General features: G+C 40.8%; 1 protein-coding gene across 2 annotated transcripts in view; it reads left to right on the forward strand.

Moving 5' to 3' along the window:
• Positions 1-26,155, forward strand: part of CASD1 (CAS1 domain containing 1) — a 248,486-nt gene that overhangs the window by 52,869 nt on the left and 169,462 nt on the right. For both annotated transcript variants that reach the window (XM_053714060.1, XM_053714061.1), the window contains exon 3: positions 17,526-17,622. In XM_053714060.1, coding sequence (XP_053570035.1) covers positions 17,526-17,622 — 97 coding nt within the window. The remainder of the gene's footprint in view (positions 1-17,525; positions 17,623-26,155) is intronic.

Here is a 26,155-nt window from a genome sequence, read left to right on the forward strand (position 1 = left end):
AGCAGTAATTAGTGTTAACCCCCAAGGCAGAACATAGAGTGATCTGAGATGTCATCGCAGAAAATGCAGCATGTCTGCAGAAAGAACAGGAACTGTTAGCACTTTAACTTTTCAGTGCTGCTCCACATTAGGTTGTTCTTTTTAAACAGAGCTGTTCTCTGGCTGCATTGTATAAGTTTTCCTTAACACAGTGCATCCAGAGCAAAGTGCTGTTTGAAGACGACAGTCAAATATGCAGTAGTGCTACAAAGCAGCAGTGCATAGATTGTTGTCTGGCTCTGAGATTTTTGCAAGCTCGTTCCCTAGCTTTTCACAGTCTGCAAAGCTGTTTTCCTCTGAATGTAATATGTTCGTATGAGCAGTAGAAGGAAGAGAGAGAGAGAGAAAAGGGCACAGAGAAAGAAAAATGGAAAAAAAAGGAGGGGGGGGGGGGGAGAAAAGATTCCTGGACCCAGAGGAAGAGGGGGAAAAAAAACACACACAGAGAAAAAGATCATACTCCAGTAGGATAGGGAAAGTGTAGGAAGAGCTTGAAGCATGTGGATAGGTTACATTGACACTTTACTCATGCGACATAACAAGATAAGATAAATTTAACAAGCTGCATGAGCAGTACATGTAGCGTAGGTGATCACAACGTTTCATTATAGTAATAACTGGAACAAGAACATTATTAAAACATTTGAATACAACTATGCTTTAACATTTTAAGTCAAGATCTAAAACTTATAAAACAGTTGTGAAACATATATGACCAGTGGTGTAACATTATATATGGAATTGGAAGGCTAATAACAAAACAAAAACAGCCTAGATGCTTTTAAATAGGGGGAAAAAAAAACACACAAGTACTGTGTGTGGCCTACGTTAAGGCTGAGCAGGGTACCTGTCACAAGGTGGACTGTGAGGTTGAGTAAAAAGATTATCTGCATCTTATTTCCACCCCTGCCTTACAAGTTGATACTCTTACACTTTATACCTATACCTTATTTAAATGCAGTTGTAGGGACGTATGATGTAGAGGATTGACTAATATATCAGATAAGGAAACGGTTTGTCAAAATTAAATGTTGGATATGTATAAGGGAGTTATAGGGTTATATATCCCTACCATGCTGAGAGGCTAATGTCACTATGTCTAAATATATCTATAACACCCAGCGTTGTTATTGGTACATAGGCAAAATGTAAACATCATAGGCGTGCAAGCACGACGTAAAGCTATCACATCCTAGGACACACGTTCTCCAGAATAAGAGATACTATCCGTGGTATCTAGGGGATGAGAGTATTGTAGGTAATAAGTGTCAATGCAATCATCCTATTCGGGGATGACTGTGACTCCCTACCCCCTGCAAATGAAGGGTAGACCTAACAACAAGTGAAAGTTCTACAGGTGATATATGGGTGTGAGGTTGTCAATGGTTAAGTGGTGGGAACACACATGTTAGGAGGACACAGTAGCAAATCTCAGACATAGATCCTTTGTATCTAAGCTCAAATCTATAATTTAAGGTAAGGTGAAATATAATCAACACAGAGCTACACAAATAGCACAGGACCATAATCGGAACAAAACAAAGCATAACAAACGAAATAAGACAAGGCAAAACATATCAATACATAACAGAGAGAAAAAAAAGGGGGGTTATTTACACTGACTCACTTAAACAGTATAGTGAGGAATGGGGAGCAACAAAGCTCTATTAGTTAGAGGTGACTTACAGTCTTTGTAGGGTGCTAGGATAAGGATAGGCATTAACACGTTACCCTTTATACCATCCGTGTTCAACCATCCTCTTCTTCTTGAGCTTGACTTGGGGCAACAGAATTATTGGGGTTTCTTTGTGGAAGCGGGTCCCATTGTGGAACCAATGGGTCCAGTGAGCTTTGTGATGGATCATGATGTGCTGGCTCAGAACTCCATATCTTCATAAGATGTTGAATCTGTTCCAATGTGGTGACAACATGCTGTTGATTGCTTTTAAGAATAAAAAGTCTGGTCGGGTGTCCCCATCTATATTTTATGTCGTGGGCTCTGAGGAATTTAGTAAAGTCTCCAAATGAGTTCCGTTGTTGAAGAGTATGGAAGGACAAATCTGCAAAGATGTTGATGTTCTTGAATTGATCAGGTAGGGCAGGCCTGACTAAAGAAGCTCTAACTAACCGTTCCTTGTATGTATAGAAGTGTAATCTCACTATGATGTCCCTTGGTTTGTCAGAGGCTAAACTTCTGGGGCATAGGGCCCTGTGTGCCCTATCAATAAGCCCCTTACTTGAGGTAGAAGGTGGTGCTAAGCAACCAAAGAACTCGGACAAAAAAGTGATCAAGTCACCCGGAGCCACACTCTCTGGGATACCCCGGAGGCGTAAGTTATTGCGGCGAGATCGATCCTCAATATCCGCCATTTTGTTTTCTTATGTAATAAGTTGCTCCGCCAAGTTTTGAGCATAAGAGAGAACATTAGCTTGGTCTACAACCATATCCTCTGGTTTCCTCTCTACAGTGTCCAAACGCTCTGAAGTAGATGTTAGGTCTCGCCGTAGGTCTGCTAGCGAGGCAGTGATTTGGGTTTGGAAGGATGAATGATGTGCCCCAAGCAGAGATTGTAGAGATGTTAGAATGAATGTGGGTGTCACAGTTGTTGGGGCAGCATCTTGTAGGGCACGGAGGGTAGTGGCAACCGTATCAGATGCGGGTGTAGGTATGGTCAAGCTGTCCTGCGAGTCCTCATGTGGAGACGGTGAGATAGGGTTGAAGTGGTCCGCCACTGTTCTTTTAGGACCTGCAGCCAGTTTAGGTTTTCTTGTATTAGTTTGCGCCATTGATATAGAATCGTAAGATAAACAGTGAAACCACTTATGTCAGTGGTAAATTGAGCAGAAGCAGGCCAAGCTTGAAAAATGAGTCATTGAATGCATTTAACTCATCGTGTATAGCCTGGGATAGTGTTCAGCAAAGTTATGGATATTTGAGTTGGAAGTGTTCCCTATCCCAATCACTTTCACGATGACTATGAGGTTCTGTTAGGCCCAAAAATCAAAGAGTCCGATTACAGAAGAGTTAGCACCACTGTCAAGGGGGGTGATTACACAGTTAAAACAGGCAGTGTTTTTCTGATGGGATGCACTCAGAGCTTAGCCAACGCTCCTAGGGGGTGCGCAGGGATAATGAAATGACAGGAGGTTATTATCTTGCAGCTTCTCTGAAGTTACAAATTCCCCTGTGTGTGACCCATCTTTTATTTAGGGATCAGAATAGCCAGTTCGATAATCTCTAGCTCTGTATGTTGTCAGAGTATATTATGGTGCTAATACTGTCTCCAGGTGGCGAGCTAGAGACTGCACTATGTGCTGTAATAGTGACGATGGGAAAATGGCGACTCGTGCCAAAACTGATATTGTTAGCTGCAGCTGCTGAGAGCAGGAAACAGCTATCAAAATCCTGCAAAAACTATGGCCGTAGTGTGGAGATATATAGGACCCAGTCTTTATGGATGGGGGGGCTGTAGTAGAACAAGAGGGAACTTACTCTGGTCCGGAACTTAGGCTCAGGGCTGATCGTCTGAAAGAAGCACCCTGGGTCAGCACTCAGAGCTTCTTCACCTACCGCTCGTCACCCAGCACCAAACCTGACTCCGGAGCGGATCCCCGACCCTCCAGAGTAGTGTGAGAGCCTTTTTCTTGAGCTGCGGAGGTTCCGGTGTGTCGTGTATGCGGGCCAATCTGCAGAGCCGTGATCTCTCTTGTCAGTCCGCGATACAGGTCCAGTCACTCGTTCTCAAAACACCCCTACTTGCACAGGGTCACCCCTCTAGTATGTATAGAGGTAGTATAGAGTATAAAAAAACTTCCTTTAATTATAACAAAACTGATTTAGTTAACACCACGGAGGAGCTCCTCAATAACGTGTCTGCTCTGCACGGCAGTTGGCTCCGTCCCCAGAACGCTGGATTTTAAATGTACATTCCTGCTTTTCAAATAAAGATACCAAGAGAACGAAGAAAAAGTGATAGGAATAAATTAGAAAGTTGCTTAAAATGGCATGCTCTAGTTGAATCATGAAAGAAAACATTTGGATTTCATATCCCTTTAAATAGTTTGGTGTAGGCCTGCCCTCTTCATTGTAGCAACTGCTCCGCTAAATTCATTTTTTTATCAGGTATTTAAGCAGAAACATATATTCCTTTCTAATCACTATTAAATAGCTAAATATACATCTATATTTATATGTATGTAATAGTATTCACACTAGAACTACCTAAGCCTGCTGCTATTGCAAATAATTATTTTCTTTTTTATGATTGTTAATGCACAACTATTAATCCTTTGAAAAAGCTCTGGCTTTATTATGTCTGAATAATTTGTGTGCACTTTAATTTTGTTATATTTTGATCACACTAGTATCCATCAGGAGTAAGACTGTAGCCCTTGAACCATTTTGTGATAATAATTGTGGTAATTCATTCTGTGAGTATATATGTGTTAAGCGCGACTATTACCCACATTTGTGTGGCTCACCTAATCATAGTGGTAATTACTACAGGGATCGTTTTACTCGCAGAGTGTGCTACAATGGGCTCCTCAGTTGTAGGCCAGTTACCCCAGTGAAGTGGACCTTTTGCATTAGTAAATTTTGAAATTTGATCCACTTGTATGGAATATGTATTGATATTCTCAGACACTCCAGCAGTCCTGATTTTCTTTTTTGTACTGTATACTTTTAAAATGTTTTTAATGAGGGTATGTATATACCCAATTTTAAAATCTGGGTGAATTAAAGGTTAAGTTTTATTTCTTTTAAAAGATACGATGAGTCCACGGATTTCATCCTTACTTGTGGGATATCGCCTCCTGGTCAGCAGGAGGAGGCAAAGAGCACCACAGCAGAGCTGTATATATAGCTCCTCCCTTCCCTCCCACCCCAGTCATTCTCTTTGCCTGTGTTAGTGTAGGAAGAGGTAAAGTGAGGTGTTTGTTTAGATTCTTCAATCAAGAGTTTTTTATTTTTAAAATGGTACCAGTGTGTGCTATTTTATTTAGGGTGTAGCCGTATTCCTTGTTAGCCTCTAGAGTAGAGCTACAGGTGGCTTTAAAGCAATGGGAACTGGTGGGATTCACTTCTCACTGCGCCTCCCATACTGTGTGCTGCCCTGCTGATGATGGTCTTAGCAAATATTATCTAAGACCCTGTTTGTTCCCACAGGCCAACAGGAGGAGAAGAAGGACCTCTTGATCGTGTGGGACAAGGCATGCTGTCGCTCAGCATAGAGGTATGTGCACTTAAATTCTGGGACATTAATTACCTCAGAATAGACTGTTGTTTTCCCTATCTGATGTGAGGGGTCATTCACCTGGGGTCTTTATTGACTACTACAGTGTGTTAGGAGTGGTAAAGGTTCCCCTCATTACTTTCTGTCCGGAATGACTCTGTTTGATAGACAGTGGGATTTCAGTTTGGGAAGCCACGCTGTTAGTTCACAATAGAGAAACTGTGCTACTTGGAACTTGGGCTAGAGGCTGGAGATCGGCACTTCAGAGTTTTTGTGTAAGACTCCGGTGTCCGCTGTTTTAGTTTATTCAGTGCTCTGAACGGAGGGGTTGCTATTGCAAAGGGTTATTACACTGTTTTTAGGGGACTATGTAGAAGTGCTTAAAAACATTTGTTGCAATGTCCGGCATTTTGTACTTTACATGTTAGCCGGGTTCAGTCGAGCTCTGATTGTCCGCCCATGAGAGGTGGGGCTTAGCTTTTCGCGCGCTTGGAAGCCGCGCTGTTATTCTTTCTAGGATCCCGGCACCAGAGGAGTACGCTGATAGACTCCGGTGTTGTTCATTAGACCGCATGGTTAAGTGAACATGGGAGGTCTTTCGGCACTCTGATATCGTGTCCAGTGAGGGCAGGTAGGTGCCGCAGCAGAGCTGTGGCGACATGGTGCATTATTTTGTTTAAGTAAATAAAATTGTGACTTAGTTTAAGGGGGAAGCGGATCCGGATTATTATTATTTATATCTTTGCATTTGTTTTTTCTTTTGCACAGTATTGCGGTCAGAGTGTTGGGGAAGTAAAGTTTTCTTGAATATTGTCAACGGTCATATTATTCTGTTTTTATATTTTAAGGTTTAAACACATCCTATATTTAAACAGTGTCACAACCAAAATTGTCTGTTTTTTTTGTCATGGAAGACCTTCAGAGCATTACATGTTCTTTATGTTTGAATGCCAATGTGGAACCCCCTGTTACTTTTTGTCCCTTATGTACTGAATTTGTCAAAAGCGTATGCTTCTCAGGGTTCTGCTGAGGAGATTTAGAGCATGCCACAACTTTCTCCCCAAGTGTCACAGCCCTTAACGCCCGCTCAAGCAGCGCCAAGTTCCTCGGCAGCTTCTGCTGCGATCACACTGCAGGACATTGCTGCAGTTATGTCATCTACACTTTCAGAAGCGTTATCTGTCTTTCCCATACTTCAAGGCAAACGCAGTAGGAAGGATATCCACATGGTCCATACAACTTCTGATGCTTTAATGGCAGTCTCAGATATACCCTCCCAGGGCTCTGAATTGGAGGGTACAGAGGTCCTATCCGAGGGTGAACTTTCTGACTCAGGAAGTGTCTTACCTCTGACGGATTCAGATGTGGTATCTTTCAGGATTTAGCTTGAACACCTCTGCCTGTTGCTAAGGGAGGTTTTGGTAACTCTGGATGACTGTGATTCAATAGTGGTTCCTCCAGAGAAATTGAGTAAGTTGGACAGATATTTGGAGGTCCCTTCTTATTCTGATGTTTTTCCAGTTCCAAAGAGGACTTCAGAAATTATTGCTAAGGAATGGGAGAGACCGGGTATTCCATTCTCCCCTTTTCCTGTTTTCAAGAAAATGTACCCTATAGCTGACGCCATTAGGGACTCTAAGGCCCCTAAGGTGGAGGGAGCTATTTCCATCTTAGCTAAATGAACTACTATGCCTTCAAAGACCCTATGTATAAGAAATTGGAGGGTCTCCTTAAAAAGATCTATGTTCACCAGGGGTTGCTATTGCAACTGGCGGCCTGCGTTGTTATTGCAACTGGCGGCCTGCGTTGTTATGGTTACGACTGTGGCTGCTTATTGGTTTGATGCTTTGGTAGTATCTCTTAAAACTGAGACTTCTTTGGAAGAAATACAGGATAGGATGAAAGCTCTCAAATGAGCTAATTCATTGCAGATTACCAAATTGGCGGCTAAGAGTTCAGGATTTTCCATCTTGGCACACAGAGCCTTATGGTTGAAATCTTGGTCTGCGGATGTGTCATCTTAGTCTAAGCTTTTGGCCATTCCTTACAAGGGGAAGACCCTGTTCGGGCCTGACTTGAAGGAAATTATTTCTGACATCACGGGAGGTAAGGGTAATTCCCTCCCTCAGGATAAGAAGTCCAAATAGAGAGGGCGACAGAGTAATTTTCATTCCTTTTGAAATTTCAAGGGAGTTCCCCCTTCCTCTTCCTCTAAACAGGAAGCGAACTATTCACAAACCAAGTCCACTTGGAGACCCAACCAGTCTTGGAACAAGGGTAAACAAGGGTAAACAATCCAAGAAGCCTACTGCTGGTTCCAAGCCAGCATGAAGGGTTGGCCCCCGATCCGGGACTTGATCTAGTGGGGGGTAGACTTTCTCTCTTCGTCCATGCTTGGATAAGAGATGTTCAGGATCCCTGGACACTAGAAATTGTGTCTCAGGGATATCAGTTGGAGTTCAGAAACTCTTCCCCCAGAGGAAGGTTTCTTCTTTCTCGATTATCTGCAGACCAGATAAAAAGAGAGGCGTTCTTACGTTGTGTAGGAGACCTCTATTCCATGGGAGTAATATGTCCCGTTCCAATACAGGGACAGGGACAGGGGTTTTTTTCAAATCACTTTGTAGTTACCAAAAAAAGAGGGAACGTTCCGACCTATTTTAGACCTCAAAAGTCTAAACAAGTTTCTCAGAGTTCCATTATTCAAGATGGAGACTATTCGTACCATTCTCCCATTGATCCAGGAGGGTCAATTTATGACTTCTGTGGATTTAAAGGATGCATATCTTCATGTTCCTATCCACAGAGATCATCACAAGTTCCTGAGGTTTGGATAAACATTTTCAGTTTGTGGCTCTTCCTTTCGGTCTGGCCACGGCACCCAGAATTTTCACAAAAGTTCTGGGGTCTCTGCTGGCGGTTCTAAGACCGCGGGGCATTGTAGTGGTGCCTTATCTGGATGATATTCGGATCCAGGCGTCATCTTATCAGCTAACAAATTCTCATACCGACATTGTTCTGAACTTCCTGAGGACTCATGGGTGGAAGGTAAATCTGGAAAAGAGTTCGCTAGTTCCACAGACAAGGGTTTCTTTCTTGGGAACTCTAATTGACACTCTATCCAGGAAAATCTTTTTGACGGAGGTCAGAAAATTAAAGATTCTGAACACATACCGAGCCCTTCAGACCCATCCTCGGCCGTCAGTGGCTCAGTGCATTGAGGTAATATGATTGATGGTAGCGGCAATGGACATCATTCCGTTTGCTCGGTTTCATCTCAGGCCTCTGCAACTGAACATGCTCAGACAGTGGAATGAAGATTATACAAATTTGTCTCCTCAAATAAATCTAGATCATCTATCCCAGGGGACATGCTTCCGCAGACCCTCATGGGTGATTGTGACAACAAATGCCAGCCTGATAGGATGGGGAGCAGTCTGGAACTCCCTGAGGGCCCAGGGTGTATGGACTCGAACGGAGTCTCTACTTCCCATCAATATCCTAGAGTTGAGAGCAATATTCAATGCGCTTCAGGCTTTTGGCCTCAGTTGGCTTCGGCCAAGTTCATCAGATTCCAGTCGGACAACATTACGACTGTAGCTTACATCAATCATCAGGGAGGAACAAGGAGTTCCTTAGCAATGACAGAAGTAGCCAAGATAATTCAGTGGGCGGAGTCTCACTCTTGTTATCTGTCGGCGATCCACATTCCAGGTGTGGAAAACTGGGAAGCGGATTTTCTGAGCAGACAGACATTTCATCCGGGAGAATGGGAACTTCATCCGGAGGTATTTGCCAACCTAATGATTGATCCAGGTCCAGGGATCCCCAGGCCGAGCTGATAGATGCCTTGGCAGTACCTTGGTCTTTCAGCCTAGCTTATGTGTTCCCTCCATTTGCTCTCCTTCCCCGGGTCATTGCTTGAGTCAAACAGGAGAGGGCTTTGGTGATCCTCATCGCTCCTGCGTGGCCTCGCAGGACTTGGTATGCCGATCTGGTGGACATGTCATCTCAGCCACCGTGGAAGCTTCCATTGAGGAAAGACATTCAGGGACCCTTCCATCATCCGAATCCAGTTTCTCTGCAGCTAACTGCCTGGAGATTGAACACTTAATTTTATCTCAGCGAGGGTTTTCTGATTCGGTCATAGATACCTTGATTTAGGCACGTAAGCCTGTTACTAGAAAAATTTACCATAAGATATGGTGTAAATATCTTTATTGGTGCGAATCCAAGGGCTACTCATGGAGTAGGGTTAGGATTCCCAGGATTTTGTCTTTTCTCCAAGACGGATTGGAGAAAGGGTTGTCAGCAAGTTCCTTAAAGGGACAGATTTCTGCTTTATCTATTTTGTTACACAAGCGTCTGGCAGATGTTCCAGATGTTCAATCTTTATGTCAGGCTCTGACTAGAATCAGGCCTGTGTTTCGACCAATTGCTCCTCCTTGGAGTTTGAATTTAGTTCTTAAAGTTCTTCAAGGGGTTCCATTTGAACCTATGCATGCCATAGATATTAAGTTATTATCTTGGAAAGTTTTATTTTTGGTTGCTTTTTCTTCTGCTCTCAGAGTTTCTGAGCTTTCGGCATTACAATGTGATTCTCCTTATCTTATTTTTCATTCCGATAAGGTGGTGTTACGTACCAAACCTGGTTTTCTTCCTAAGGTTGTTTCAAATAAAAATATTAATCAGGAAATTGTTGTTCCTTCCTTGTGTCCTAATCCTTCTTCTAAGAAGGAGCGTCTGTTACATAATTTGAACGTGGTCTGTGCCTTGAAGTTTTTCTTACAGGCGACTAAGGATTTTCGTCAATCGTTTTCCTTGTTTGTCATTTTTTTCAGGGAAACGTAGAGGTCAGAAAGCTATGGCTACCTCTCTTTCTTTTTGGCTGAAGAGTATCATCCATTTTGCATATGAGACTGCTGGACAGCAGCCTCCTGAACGAATTAAGGCTCATTCCACTAGGGCTGTGGCTTCCTCATGGGCATTCAAAAATTATGCTTCTGTTGAACAGATTTGCAAAGCTGCAACTTGGTCGTCTCTTCACACTTTTTCCAAATTTGATACTTTTGCCTCGTCTTAGGCTGTTTTTGGGTGGAAAGTTCTTCAAGCAGTGGTGCCTTCCGTTTAGGTTCCCTGTCTTGTCCCTCCCTTTTCATCCGTGTACTATAGCTTTGGTATTGTATCCCACAAGTAAGGATGAAATCCGTGGACTCATCGTATCTTTTAAAGAAAAGGAAATTTATTCTTAACTGATAAATTTGTTTCTTTTAAGATACGATGAGTCCACGGCCCACCTTGTTTTTATGAGACAGGTCTTTATTTTTGTTAAACTTCAGTCACCTCTGCACCTTGGCTTTTCCTTTCTCTTCCTAACTTCGGTTGAATGACTGGAGTGGGAGAGTAGGGAGGAGCTATATATACAGCTCTGCCGTGGTGCTCTTTGCCTCCTCCTGCTGACCAGGAGGCGATATCCCACAAGTAAGGATGACATCCGTGGACTCATTTTATCTTAAAAGAAACAAATGTATCAGGTAAGAATAAATTTCCTTTTTTTGGCCTCATCCACATGTACTATTTACACTGCTAAGTAGCATGTACAAGTGTGTGCCTAAAAGGTGTTTCTTTTTTCTTTTCTTTTTGATACCATTAAAGGAACAGCAAATACAGTAGATTTGCATAAACAACAGATGTGTGATAACAAGACAATGCAGTATAGCACTTAGTCTGAACTTCAAATGAGTAGTAGATTTGTTTCTAACACATTTCTATTTGCACTTCCACTGCATTGTGTGACCCACATCAGCCAATCACAAATGCATATACGTATATTCTATGAATTCTTGCACATGCTCAGTAGGAGATGGTGACTCAAAAAGTTTAAATATAAAAAGACTGTGCACATTTTATTAATGGAAGTAAATTGAAGAGTTGTTTAAAAAAATTGTATGTGCTATATGAATTATGAAAGTGTAATTTTGACAAGAAAACAAAGTTTGATAATAGAAGGAAATTGAAAAGTTATTTAACCCTTTCAGTGCGAACGACGGCTGTGAGCTGTCGCAGAGTTTCCCACTCGGGTGCTAACGACGGCTCAGAGCTATTGCTAGCACTCTCCCACCTTGAGGGAGATCTGGGGGCTCCCACCTATTTTTACCCCAGTGATCGAGCCTGTATAGTGACAGGCATCGCCGGGGCTTCACATTTTGCGTGGTGATGTCACACGCAATGACTTGATGACATCACCGCGCAACTTTATTTAAAGTATAGGGAAAGGGGTCATGCTGCTTAGAAGCCTCTATCTCGGGCATCTAAGCCGATACAGACCCCCAAACGTTGGAAAGGTAATCGCCTAAAAAAAGTTAAATATATATATATATATATATATATATATATATATATATATATAAATATAAATATATATATATTTAAAAAAATAAACTTAAATCAGCTTAGCACCCAGGTGGGAAAGTGCTTAGCACTCAAAGGGTTAAAATTGTGAGTTCTATCTGAATCATGAAAAAAAAAAGGGTTTTATGTCCCTTTTAAGAGAGCAAAAGACTAGAGAGACAAGATGAGAGAAACAGAGAGGAAAGCAAATCTGTAACTTATGTTTCCAAAATCCTTAAAATTGCCTAAACCAGCTATTTGGTGTTTTGCATTTGCAGTTTAGAATTTGCTTTTTGCCCTCTTACATTAAACAAAAACTTTTTCTTCATAAATGGAAAGAGTCCACAGCTGCATTCATTACTTTTGGGAAATAAGAACCTGGCCACCAGGAGGAGACAAAGACACCCCAGCCAAAGGCTTAAATACTCCTCCCACTTCCCTCATCCCCCAGTCATTTTTTGCCTTTCGTCCCAGGAGGTTGGCAGAGAAGTGTCAGAAGTTTGTTTTCATCTCTTATGGAGGGTAGTACTCTTCGACTTTTGGACGGGAGTTTTAAGTAATCCTGTTAGTCTCTCAGTGAGGGCTTGAATGAAAGAGTCCGGAGATGCAGGAAGAGTCTTTCTGCGAAACCATCCCGACTCATTTTAACAACTCCACAAGCAATCAGCGTTATCTAACTTCGCTTCACTGCCTGCTTTCTTTTCTCAAGTCCATGGCGGAGACGAGGCTACTATCCGTCACACTTGAAGGGCCGTGTTCCTGTTCCACGGCGTAGATTCCAGTAAGATCTTTTTATTTTACTTCTTCATGATTGTACTGTAACTCATTTGTTCCTACGAACTCACATGAAAAATACAGGGTCTCAGTGGGACTTTTTTAGTATCTTGGAATCAAGGGTTAATATCTCCTGAGGGGGATTATTGAACAGGGAGGGTGGTTAATCATGTTTATGTGATCAATCTGCTTATGTGTAGTGTTAACTGGGCTCATGGCTTTTGGAACATAACGGCCTTTCGAAGTGACGCGACTTTACAGTCGGGCACGCTTTTTTTGGACTATACGGTTCACCTTGTGACCGGACGTGTTTATGTTCTGGTCTCCCATTTCCGCATTCCTGACTGTGTGGCGACCGAGAATTATAGTCCGCTGGTGTCTGGTTCATAGGAGGTGGTGAGTGCCCCAGCCATTGTTGGTGTCAGTTGCTGTTTACATTTTTTTATATTTAGTCCATTTCTTTGGTATCCTTTTTCCAGTTATGGAGGATATTGATGTTGAGATTGTTCTACTTTCTGATTCGGATTCTTTATCCTGTGACGAATGCGAATTGGCCCCATTGACTCAGGTCAATCAGTTATGTTCTTTAGGCCGTTCTAGAGTGCCTTGTTCCTCGGGCTCGGAGATTTAAGGGACTGCTTTGCCATCTGCCTTGGGGGGCCCTGTCCGCCGGGAGGCAAGTTCCTTACCGCTCCCTACTACTACACATGCGGGTAACCCAAGTTATGTTTTTTCCTCCTCGGAGGGTGGATTGCTCCCCCCCAGAGGTCGTGGCACATTTTCAATTTTACATACTTTTGGCGCTTGCGCGTCTACAAAGTCCAGATGTTTATTTGCGATTGTGTTAGTGCCCGATTGCCCCAGGTCTCTCGGCCACTGGAGGGTATGTGCAGTTCCCTGTGGGTGTAACTGTTCCTGAGTATTGTGCTTTTCTTTACAGGCTGACTCGCCTTCGTGTTCTACTCAGACACGTTTTTGAGCTGTTTGGGGACCCTATCCTTCTCGGTTATGGGACTCACCAGTCTCCTCCTTCGAATGGCTCACCCCGTTAGTCATGGGGGGATGAAGTAATCTCCTTTAAGTCTTGTTATCAAGATCCTTCCCAGTTCTGTTGAAAGAACAGGGTTTCCTGCAGATCTTTCTGTTCTTTTTGGGCGTTAACCCTAGGGTTGCCTGTTATTTTATTTTATCCGGTTAGGAAGAATTTTATTTTTATTTTTCATACTACGTTTCCTGCGGGAACTTTCTCTGGGATCGATACTTGCTGTTTGCTTCTACAGAAGTTGTTAGGGACACGTTAGTCCCATGTTTGTCTGTTTTTTCTTCCTCCCTCTCTGAGGGCGGATTTCGCCAGCTTGGCAGTTATGACACTGGTTGCAAAATGGTTCTGCTTGGGTTCAGATCTTCTGTCTTGTGGCTTATTCAGACACGTTTCGCCTATTATACCTTGCGGTTCAGGTTGGGGTGCAGAGTGCAATTAACGTTATTTATGTTTCTTGTTATTTGTTTTACAAGTTTCAGCTAAGCATTCTCAAGAGGACTTGCGGGTCCATGCGGCTCTCGGGATTGTTTCAGTCCTAAATAGCCATCTCTCTGGTGACTGGGTCAGTGAATTGCGTCACTCTCTGTTGCTTCCGATACCCTCGGAACTTAGAGTATTCCCGCGTGGTGGGAAATTTAGAGGTTTTAGCACCTCTTTTCCGCCTGTCGGTGGTGTTGCTTTAGGAAATTGTCTTTTTTGGACTGGTTCCTTTAGTGATTCTCTTCTTCATTGAGACCCCTTGGATTGTCCGTTCTCCTTGTGTATGGGTCGCCTTCAGGGGATTCCGTTCAGGAGTTGGTTGTTCCTTTTTTCAGGACATTAGACACTGAGGTCTTTTTGGGCTCCTGATAGGGGGCCTTTCCTGGTGTTGGGAATGCTCTGCATCTCCTTTTTATGATAGAAGAGGTCCTAGTGGTTTTCCCCTCATGGTTCAGGTATTGCCATCCATGTGGCATCCAAACCCATGTTTTACTGTCCTCTGACTTCGAATCTGAGGTGATGTGGAGGCTTGATGTTGCTCTGTTCGGGTGACTTGTCTTCACTGTTCCCCTTGTGTCTGGAGCTTGTGGCTAGCTGGACAGCTAGCTCAGCATACTAATGCTCTGTGGCTACTCTGTACTGTAGCAAACCAAGGGTCGCTAGTTCGATCCACAGCAAGGTCTACTCAGCCTTTCCTCCTTTCAAGGTTGATAAAATGAGCAACGCATTGTGTCTCTTAGGGGGATTAGCCACACTTTTCAAGCACAATCATGTTAATGATGCTTGGAAGCCTGTTGGCTCTAGTGTCCTTTTATGGCCCTGGCTCTTTGGAGTGTTGGGCTCCTGCAAGGGGTGGTCTCTTCCCTTTGGGTCGGGACTTGCAAGGGCTTCTTGCTTTTGTTATCTGGGTTATTCTGGATTTTTTAACTGGGAGGTCTGTTTTTTTATATCAGACGAGGGATTTATGTTCCTGGAAGATTGTTAAATCTAAACATTTGTGGGGCCTGGGCTTCTTGTCCTGATCTTCCGGTTGTTGAGGGTTTTTCTCAGCATTTTCTCTTTGTGGATCCCGCAGTGGGATGTTACTCGACTTTATGATCCTAGGACTAGCCTTGGGGTTCCAGTTTCCGGGGTACTTGGGCTTATCTCTTGTTCTGTTTTACAACTTGGCCAGATTTATTGAGAGCCACGGCTTCTTGGGCCTTGTCTTGTGCCAGATGATACGGTTCCCTTGGGACAGCCAACTAATGTGACCTGATGGTGGGCTTTCCTGCCTAGCAAACAGAAGGTTTGCAGTTGCTCAGCTGTCACTTTTGCGCCTGTTATGTGTGCTAGCACGATGGTGTTTTAAGGGGTTCTTCCGTGTTCGTCAGTGACGTGGCCTTGTGTCCTCGGTTTTTCCTACGACTTCCTGTCTTATGGTCAGGTGTTTATCAATGCTCTCCTCTTCAGGAGGCTCGTTGTCCTCTTTACGGAGGTGTGGTTCCCTTTTTAGGGGCCTCTCCTTTGTTCGGGAGGTTGGAACAGATGTTTATCTAGTTCAGGGATTGGTCTGCTCTTTGAGTTGTTCCTTTCCATCTGGGGAACTACTGGCTCCGCATTGAGACTTAGTCGGGTAGCCTTGCTAGATCTCCTTGGGTCTAACGTCTGCTCATTTTTGTCTTTAGGTTGGAGTGGCTGTGTCCATTCTTTCACCCTTTTGGGGCCGGTCTTGGTTTGTTTTTTCGGTTCCCTTACTTTCAGATCTGCCGTTGCTTGGGCTGGTCCGGCTAGGTGTAGGATCTGAGATCTGTTATTCATCTTCAGGTCTTGGGGGTGACAGTGGACCTTCCTTTTTAGAGGTTCTGTGCCTCTTCCCCTTTGAGATCTATGGGTAGGCTTGTTGGCCTGGATTGCCTGGAGAGTGTCTTCTGTCTTGGAGGTTGGGCAATCTCTGTCTTGGATGGGCAGTCTGCTATTTTGTTTGGCCGCTTCTTCCTTACTGATGGTGTTTTCTCTGTGTCTTCCTACGGATAGCAGCGTGTTACTGGACTTAGATGTTTATTTTCTGAGTTTGCTGCTTGTAATTTTCTGTTTGCTCAGTCTCTGAGTTCTGACGTTTTGAGGACTTTGTCTTCAGCTGTCTTTTTCGGTGCTGTAGCACGATGTTTGGGAGATGTTTCTTCTCCTTGATGATACTCGGTTGCTCCTTGTGGGTTGGGTGTTGTCTCCCCTTGTTCTCGGGATCCATTCGGGTCTCTGTGGGCTTGTCCCTCCTTTAAAGGTTTTTTTTTTCCTTTATGGATTTTGCTGTACCTTTTGGGTATCCCTTTGGCTTACCCTTGTCCTCTCCCTTTTGGGGATTTTGGTACTGTAATAGTAAGGGGACCGACTGCTGGGCGACGGTTCTCCTGGAGGAGTGTTGACTCAGTGAGTCTGCTTACGGTCTCTAGTTAAGCTTTTGGACTATCTGCGGGTCAGTGTACTTGGGGCCTTTTCCTTCTAGTTCTTTTGCCTGACTCCGACGAAGCGGGCTTTGGTTGGGTTGTGTTTTTTTTCAGGCATGGTGCCCTCAGAATGGGCCGCCAATTGTACCCTCCCGTTTTGCATTCAGTGTTCTCTGTAGCGTGAGTATTGTTTTCCCAAAAGTAATGAATGCAGCTGTGGATTTTTTTATGAAGAAAAGCTTAAATTATGCTTACCTGATAATTTTCTTTTCTTCAGATGGAAAGATTCCACAGCTCCCCACCCCTATTTTCAGTGGTGCGTCTCTCTTATTTTTTTTATTCTTCTGGCACCTTTTCACCCTGGTATTTCTTCTACTGTTCCTTGTTTCTCGGCAGAATGACTGGGGGATGAGGGAAGTGGGAGGAGTATTTAAGCGTTTGGCTGTTGTGTCTTTGCCTCCTCCTGGTGGCCAGGTTCTTATTTCCCAAAAGTAATGAATGCAGCTGTGGATTCTTTCCATCTGAAGAAAAGAAAATGATCGGGTAAGCATAATTTATGTTTTTATGGCCAAGACTCACTGGGAAAGTGGAACAAGCACAATTTTCAGATGTGATTTCTAGCAAAAGGCATCAAAATAAACAATGTATATTGCAATATTGCTACACTTTTAATAATAATAAAACATTTTATGTGCTTATTAGCATTTTGGGTAAATGGCTGCATGTATACAAGCACTTCTTAAAGGGGCATGAAACTCAAAAATGTTTATTTCATGAATCGGATAGAGAATACCATTTTAGACAACTTTCAAATTTACTTATATAACCTAATTTGTTTCTTTCTCTTGATATCCTTTGCTGAAGCAGCAGCAGCAGCAATGCACTACAGGGAGCTAGCTGAACACTTTGGATGAGCCAATCACATGAGGCATATTTGTGTAATGTACACCCACCAATCAGCAGCTCCTGAGCCTACCTAGATATCCTTTTCAACAAAGGATACCAAGTTGAACAAAACTAAATTAAAAAGAAGTAAATTGGAAAGTTATTTAAAATCACATGCTCTATCCGAATCATGAAAGAAAAAATTAGTAGTTTCCATATCACTTTAATTTACCTACATATTTATAATTTCTTCAGGAGATGACACGTGTCAATATCTTATATCAAGTGGCCGGTTCCTTGGAGAGGATGTATGGCAACCATTCAGCTGTATGATGCATAAGTACAAAACAAGGTAGGTGCTCTTTTATATATTTTTTTTTATCTTGGTGTTTTTCTCTGTAAACACACGATCCAGAAGTAACTTCATGAAATGCACTAATCACATTTGACTTTTAAAATGTGTCTTACTTCAAAATCTGAATTTCGTATTTGGTGTGTTACTCACTGCAGCCTTCTGACAAATAAATGGTTAATAAGTGGATTTACTATGGCTTGTCTTTGTTGTCACAAATGAAGAAGTGGAGTCCCAGGTGAATATAGTAAAAACAGTCCTTTATTATAAACGTTTAAAACGGAAATTCTTGTGAGACGCAGCTCACTCGGTCCCAACAACAGCCTTGGAGGGGAGTAGAAAGAGCGTAGCACCAGTGGCTTACATGTTTCGGCTAAATGCCGTAATCATAGCCTAAGGTGCTATGTCTCTAAGGTAGTTAAGACAGGTAGAAAACAATCTGATTGGCTAAAACACTGAAAGTGTAATTAAAAGAAAGAAACGCCCAATCTAGCACATCCTGATTATACAATTAAATTAACCCTATATATGTCTTACCTATATGTTTTACAAAATACAAAGTATATGACAGCAAGTATATATTTAGGAATATAATCGTGATGGAGAGTGACACAATAGCAACTAGGAGAATGGCACATTGATGAAATATGACTGAAAAGAAAGAACCTATATTTCAGTTAATGGCAAGCTGGAAAATACAGCTTACAATAGCTTCGATAAATATATTAACTGAATAGGTATAGTGAGTTGGTGTAGATACCAACTCACTAGAAATACAAAAAATACAAAAAATACAAAAGATGGTCCATGTCACAGACATAGTACCCATAGTTAGTATATCAGTAATCTGTTGCATGTGATGTTCAGAAAAGTCAAAGCAAAAATACACATGGATGTATGTGAATATATGAATATATAATATGGACAAAAGGGGGTAAAAGGGGAGCAAGTTTCAGGTCACTAACACTATATAGAAGTATGTGTGATATAAACAGCAGGAATATGTCAATATCATGCAAGGACCACTCATAAATACCCCCTCTGTCTATAGCTATGTTAACGATGTGTAGTATGTAAATATGTAGATTTGTAGATATGTAAATATGTGTTGATTCACTCCCAAAAATTGATCAAATCAAATTTGGAGTTCAGACCCTGAGGGAGTCTGGTTTTTAGTTGAAAGATCCAATAGGTTTCACGTTTAGCTAAAACTTTGTCTATATCACCCCCCCTATTGGGGACTTTGGCTTGTTCAATAGCTGTCCATCTAAAGGAGTCTAGGCTACAATTGTGTTTGGTGGCAAAATGTTGCACTAGGGGAGTTGTGGCCTTACCCCTTGTTAGGGAGGAGATATGTTCTCTTATTCTTGAGTTGACGTCCCTAGACGTGAGACCAACATATTGAACATTGCAGAAAATGCAAGTGACAAGGTATATGACATAGGTACTGGTACAGTTTAAACAGGATTTGATGGAATAGGCAGTCCCTGTTACTGTAGATTTAAATTCACTCGTGGTTTGTACATAGTCACATGGTCTACACTTTTTGTGTCCACATTTCTACATGCCCTGATGTCTCAACCAAGAGCTAGTATGTTGTGTTGTGGGCCTAAGTTGTGTAGGAGAAAGTATAGAAGCTAGAGTGGCGCACTTCTTATAAGAGCATCTAATACCATTTTTTACTACATCAGTTAACTTGTCATCTGCAATTAGTAGGGGAAAGTGTTTTTTGATTATATTGCAAACTTCATGGTATTGAGCACTATATTCAGTAACAAAATGTACACCTTGAAAGTTACTATTTGTGTTCTTGCATCTGTCAAGTAGCATAGACTGTCTGGGGATAAGGTCCACCTGTTGTCTTGCCTGTTTAATATGTCTTTTGGAGTATTGTCTAGATCTAAGTCTATTTTCTAGTTGACTTGCCTCATGTTTGTAATCTTCCTCTTTGCTGCAATTCCTTTTTATCCTCATAAACTGGCCTTTAGCCACAGCATAAGCAGTGTTGGTAGGATGACAGGAACTTGCATGCAAAAGAGTATTGCCTGTTATTGGCTTGCGAAAGACCTTTGTGGAGATTGTACCATCACGATTGCCACTTAGGGTTAGGTCAAGGTAGTCAATGTTGACAGTATCAGAGATGAAGGTGAAACTCAAGTTCAACTCATTCTGATTCAGCCAAGAGACAAATTTAGGCACCTCATCTATAGGTCCAGACCAAATGCAAAGCAGGTCATCTATGTATCTCTTATAGAAATACATAGATGACCTGTAGGGATTACCATCTCCATAAATGCAATTGATTTCCCAATAACCAAGGTACAGATTCGCATAAGAGGGGGCAAATTTCGCCCCCATTGCTGTACCTCTTTTCTGGAGGTAATAGTCAGTCTCAAAACAGAAAAAATTGTGTGTAAGTAAAAATTCCAGCACACGGATGATGAAGGTTTGAAAGTCTTCAGTATAATCTGTATAGTTTACTAAAAAGTATTTTATGGCCTTGATACCTTCTGGGTGGGGTATAGATGAGTACAAAGAGACTGCATCTATTGTAACCCACACAAAACTATCTTTCCATTTGAGATTTGACAATAGGTTGATAATGTGTTTTGTATCTTTAGTATAGGAAAGTAAGGTGTTTACTAACGGTTGCAGAATAGCATCAAGCCAAGATGAAAGTCTCTCCAATAGGGAATCTACCCCACTAACAATGGGGCGTCCCTTGACATTAGTTAAAGATTTATGAACCTTTGGAAATAGGTGGAACATGGGTGTCTTGGGATGTTGTACATACAGAAATGAAGCAGTCTGTTCGTTCAGAAACCCATGTTCCACACCATCATCCAAAATTTCAAGGAGTTCCCTTTTAAATCTAGCTGTGGGATTAGTGGTCAAAGGAATATATTCCTGTGGATTGTGCAATTGACGGTGTGCTTCCGCTATATAATCTGATTTATCAAGGACAACAATGCTACCACCTTTATCGGCCGGACGTATGACAATACTGGTGTCATTTTGTAAAGAGGTCATAGCTTGCCTCAATCTTTTCGGCAAGTTTTGAGTATACCCTGTGGGATTGTCATTAAGAGTTTGTAAATCTCGTTCAACCCGAGAGTGAAATGTCTCTATAATCTGACCCCTACTTTGAATAGGATAAAATTTTGATTTTTCTTTAAAGGTGGCAGCATTGTTGATTGTTCCCTGATTGAAAAAAGATTCAGAGTATAAATGTTGCAAATTTAGAACATCACATGCCTCAGTAAAGGATTCTATAGTATGTGGATTTGAAGTCGGATTATCACTATACAAAGTACCTTCTGAAGCATTGGCAGAAAAATGTTTTTTCAAAGTAATATTTCTGACAAGACGATTCACATCTATCATTGTCTGAAATATATCAAATTTTGTCGTAGGAGCAAAGCCTAGGCCTAAGCTAAGTAGTTCTAGCTGATCTTTAGTAAGTTGAAGGGAAGAAAGATTGATAACTGAGTCTACTTGTATTTCGTTAGAGTACGATTTCCCCTCACCGGATACCTGTCTGAATTGTCTGGATTGGCTTGTAATGTAACTCCTATTCCCTGTGGTGTCTGTGCCAGAGGAAAAACCTGTTCTAGAGTGGATTGATCACACATACTATTACCTGTACCTATGTGTGTGTAGGGAGTGTGTGTGTTGGTATTAGTGTTGGTAGTGACATATTTAGCTCTATGTGCACCTGTTTGTCTTTTATCTGTAAAGTTTGAGCCTAATGGTGTATTATTGACAGTGGATACAGTTTGTGGAGCCGTTTTTAGAATGCCTGACTGTTGGTTGGTCATTGTATTTATTCGTGTGAGTGTGCCCACCTCTTCCTCACTAGTAGAGAGATTTTCATCTGAAGATTTATCTGATCTGTCTGTATCGCTGTCTGAGAAAGTTACAGATTTGTTGTGTCTATTGCGATTTCTGCGTTTGCCTTTCTGTTTGTTTGGTTTAGGTGTATTGCGTCTGTATTCTCTTCTTTGTTTTTTGCTCCATAAGTAGACTGAATCCTTCAAATAATCTGTTTTATCTCTAATAAATTTGACATGTTTATTCTCCATTATTACTTGTTTGCCCTTAGCTAAAGATGTCTGTAGAATTGTGTCAAATTTAGAAAAATCAGGATCTGTGCTTCGTTTGTTGAGTTCTAATTGTAATGTATCAATCTCAGTTTTAATGTCTTGTAAATGTTGAGTTCTAATTTGGATTAATAATTGCATAAGTTGAAATGAGCATTCAGATAATACATTATTCCATGCATTTACAAAGTCTTTATCATTAGTATCTACTTCTTTGTTGTCCCAATGAAGTTGATGAGGTTTGAGAAGACAAAATATAAAGTGTGTTGGTCCAATGATTTACACTGTATAGTTAAACGGACAGTAAAAACCATGTAATTACAAGATATTATAAGATTCTAAGTCTTAACTTGTTTAACCCCTTAACTACCGGGATTTCAGAGAAGAACTTGCCCAAAATACTGGAGAATGTTTAGCATTTTTGCTATCACTCCATTTGAACAGAAACAGAGCCTTGCTTTTTTATTTACCTGTCAAAGCTATATTTCTTTTTAAGTAGACAACCCACGTTATTGATCTAGGCCACCATTTCATCGCCAAATGCGATCATAAAAAAAACTAAAAAAATCTTTTTCACAAACTTTGGGTTTCTTACTGAGATTTTTTTCATACGCCCTCCTACTAATTGCGGCCATCTTTAGTACTGGGAGCTTTGTGCCTGTACCTATAAATACTTATATTTTTTTATTATTGTTTTTTTTTTATCTGTAGTGTAGTGGTCTCCCCCCTCCAGCGATCCCCACCCCACCTTTTTTTCTGTAGTGTAGCTCCCCATCCCTCTCTCTCTTCCTTCATTATTTTCTGCAGTGTAGGGCCCATCTCACTACCTCTCCCCTCCCACACTTCCCGCCGGCACCAGCAGATGATCGTTACAGACGGTGACACACTTAATGATCTGGCACCGATCATGCTCCATTTACATATGCAGGTAGATGGCTGTAGCTCAGGTATTCCAGCTGTAACTTAACAACCGAGGCTGCTGGACGTATATATGTCATGCAGTATGATGAGCTTTGTACCGCATGACGTGTATATATACGTCCACAAACAAACAAATTAACATAATTTTTACTGCAATTAGTTTTCAATTGTCAAACATAACCCACTATTTGGAGGAGCCAATCTGGGCTTTAGTCCAGAGACAAAAAGGCTAGTCAGTGCCATAAAGTTATTATAAAATGCATTGTTTTGCAGTTGATACCTGATAAAGTAAATTAGTGGCTGATATGTAGCACTGAGAAGTCAGCAGGATGCCTTTTAAGATCTGAGAAATTGAAATGGCTTAATTTTCAGAGCTAAATTACATGAAACAGGGCAAAATAAATAAAAAGTATATTACGAAGTTGTTTCATTGTACATAACTAAACAGTTTATACAGATCTCAAGGTGTTTACTTTCCCTTTAACCCCACTGGTCCGTCAAGAAACCATGCAAGGTCATTTATCTGTGCGTTTCCAAACAAAAGGATGTAAAATATACATAAGGCTCCACTGTCTCATGAAGGAAGTCTATACACTTATGTCACCTTTCTTTAAAAGAGACCATAAAATTTGAAAATCAAATCAAATCCATCCTTTTATATTAAAATACATTTTGAATGGTGCACACTAATACAAAAGCATGTCAGTAAATATAATATAGAATTCTGTAATTTTACAGCAGTTGTGCTGCCTTTTTATATGTGTGCATTTTTTTCAAAGTTTCATGGATACTTTCATGTCAAGCAGCGTCCAGCTGATTTCCAAAATCGAAATATATAGACAGTGTACTGTTATTTTTATTGTTCTCCTTTAATGTGTTCCCAGTAATCCATTTTACCTGATGGAGTGTATTAAATTGTTCACAAATAGCTTATTTACTTTTATCATTTGCAATAGCTGCTTTGTTTTGCTGTTGAGTCTGCCACCTATATTGACATTTTCAGTACAGCAATACTGATTATAGAAAAGATATGTAAACAAGAAAATGCAGAAGAAATTGCACACCCAGGGGTGGCAGAGAGAGGTAATAAAATGATTGTTTTAATTGGTCTTTATGTATGCAGTGAGAGATACTATATGGAACCTGTATTGTGTATATATAGAGGCACGATATGGAGATCTGCTTTCCCTGCAAACTCAGTCCATTTGATTGGGTTGTGGTTTAAATTAACAAAAACAGCTATTTCTCCAACATAGGTGTGTCCGGTCCACGGCGTCATCCTTACTTGTGGGATATTCTCTTCCCCAACAGGAAATGGCAAAGAGCCCAGCAAAGCTGGTCACATGATCCCTCCTAGGCTCCGCCTACCCCAGTCATTCTCTTTGCCGTTGTACAGGCAACATCTCCACGGAGATGGCTTAGAGTTTTTTAGTGTTTAACTGTAGTTTTTATTATTCAATCAAGAGTTTGTTATTTTAAAATAGTGCTGGTATGTACTATTTACTCTGAAACAGAAAAGAGATGAAGATTTCTGTTTGTATGAGGAAAATGATTTTAGCAACCGTTACTAAAATCCATGGCTGTTCCACACAGGACTGTTGAGAGGAATTAACTTCAGTTGGGGGAACAGTGAGCAGTCTTTTGCTGCTTGAGGTATGACACATTCTAACAAGACGATGTAATGCTGGAAGCTGTCATTTTCCCTATGGGATCCGGTAAGCCATTTTATTCACACCAGTGTTAATTTTGACGGCAAATTTCAATTTAGTCATAGTTTTAGTCTTTTGACTAAAATGCCATTTTAGTTTTAGTCGTATTTTAGTCATCTGAATTGTTTTAGTTTTAGTCTAGTTTTAGTCGACTGAATCTCCAGTAGATTTTAGTCGACTAAAATCTAAGGGGTTTAGTTAAAGTGTAATGCATTATTTAAGCATTTTTCTATAATTTGCAAACTGATTATATACTCCAGGAGTAAACATAACACCTGTTAATATTTATGGTATTAAGGTTTAAACATGCAATACAGACACAAATTTAGCCGTTGTGATATGTAACATCTTTAGTAAACTTAAAATTAAATAAAACCAAGTTTCATAAACAAACAGACGTGCAACTTTAAAATATAAAAAAACAAAACTGTAAACTGTATTGGCTGTATTGAACATATTACCCAGTAAAAAACTTTAACAGTTCTCTGTTAATAATTAAAACAAGAATCAAGTAACTCAACACAGCAAAAGGTTTCTGCAGCTAGCACAGGCACAGCATAACTTAAACCATTATTCGTGGGTTATGCTTATTTCTATAGGAAGAATCAATTGATTGTTCACAGATTTGAAAGATTTTCGGCAACGATATTAGCACTGCTCTACAACTTCCAAACTCATTATATACTCCTGGAGTAAAGGTTTATTAACCTGTTTCTATTTATGGTATTAAGGTTTGAACATGCAATACAAATTTAACAGATTTAACTGTTGTGGTATATAACATGTCTTTATATATCTTAAAATTTAATAAAATTAAGTTTCGTAAATTTTACAAAAGAGCAGTAATTGGATATGGATTGATTATAACACCTTGCATAAAATGTTTTTGTCAGCAAATTTTTATTTAGTTTTAGTCATAGTCTTTTGACTAAAATGTCATTGTTATTTAGTTTTAGTCATAGTCTTTTGACTAAAATGTCATTTTAGTTTTAGTCGTATTTTAGTCATCAGAATTTCTTTAGTTTTATAGTCATTTTAGTCTAGTTTTAGTCGACGAAATTAACACTGATTCACACAGTAAATAAGGGCTTCACAAGGGCTTATTAAGACTGTAGACATTTTCTGGGCTAAATCGATCATATTTACACATATTTAGCCTTGAGGAATCATTTAATCTGGGTATTTTTTGTAAAATAATATCGGCAGGCACTGTTTTAGACACTTTATTCTATTGGGGCTTTCCCTAATCATAGTCAGAGCCTCATTTTCGCGCCGGTATGGCGCACTTGTTTTTGAGAACAGCATGACATGCAGCTGCATGTGTGTGGAGCTCTGATACATAGAAAAGTCTTTCTGAAGGCATTATTTGGTATCGTATTCCCCTTTGGGCTTGGTTGGGTCTCAGCAAAGCAGATTCCAGGGACTGTAAAGGGGTTAAATATAAAAACGGCTCCGGTTCCGTTATTTTAAGGGTTAAAGCTTCCAAATTTGGTGTGCAATACTTTTAAGGCTTTAAGACACTGTGGTGAAATTTTGGTGAATTTTGAACAATTCCTTCATACTTTTTCGCAATTGCAGTAATAAAGTGTGTTCAGTTTAAAATTTAAAGTGACAGTAACGGTTTTATTTTAAAACGTTTTTTGTGCTTTGTTATCAAGTTTATGCCTGTTTAACATGTCTGAACTACCAGATAGATTGTGTTCTGACTGTGGGGAAGCCAAGGTTCCTTCTCATTTAAATAGATGTGATTTATGTCATAAAAAAAAAAAAAAAAAAAAAAATTAACCAGGAGATAGTCGTGCC

This window comes from Bombina bombina, chromosome 5, assembly GCF_027579735.1.
Source record: "Bombina bombina isolate aBomBom1 chromosome 5, aBomBom1.pri, whole genome shotgun sequence".
In the NCBI taxonomy this organism is placed as follows: domain Eukaryota; kingdom Metazoa; phylum Chordata; class Amphibia; order Anura; family Bombinatoridae; genus Bombina; species Bombina bombina.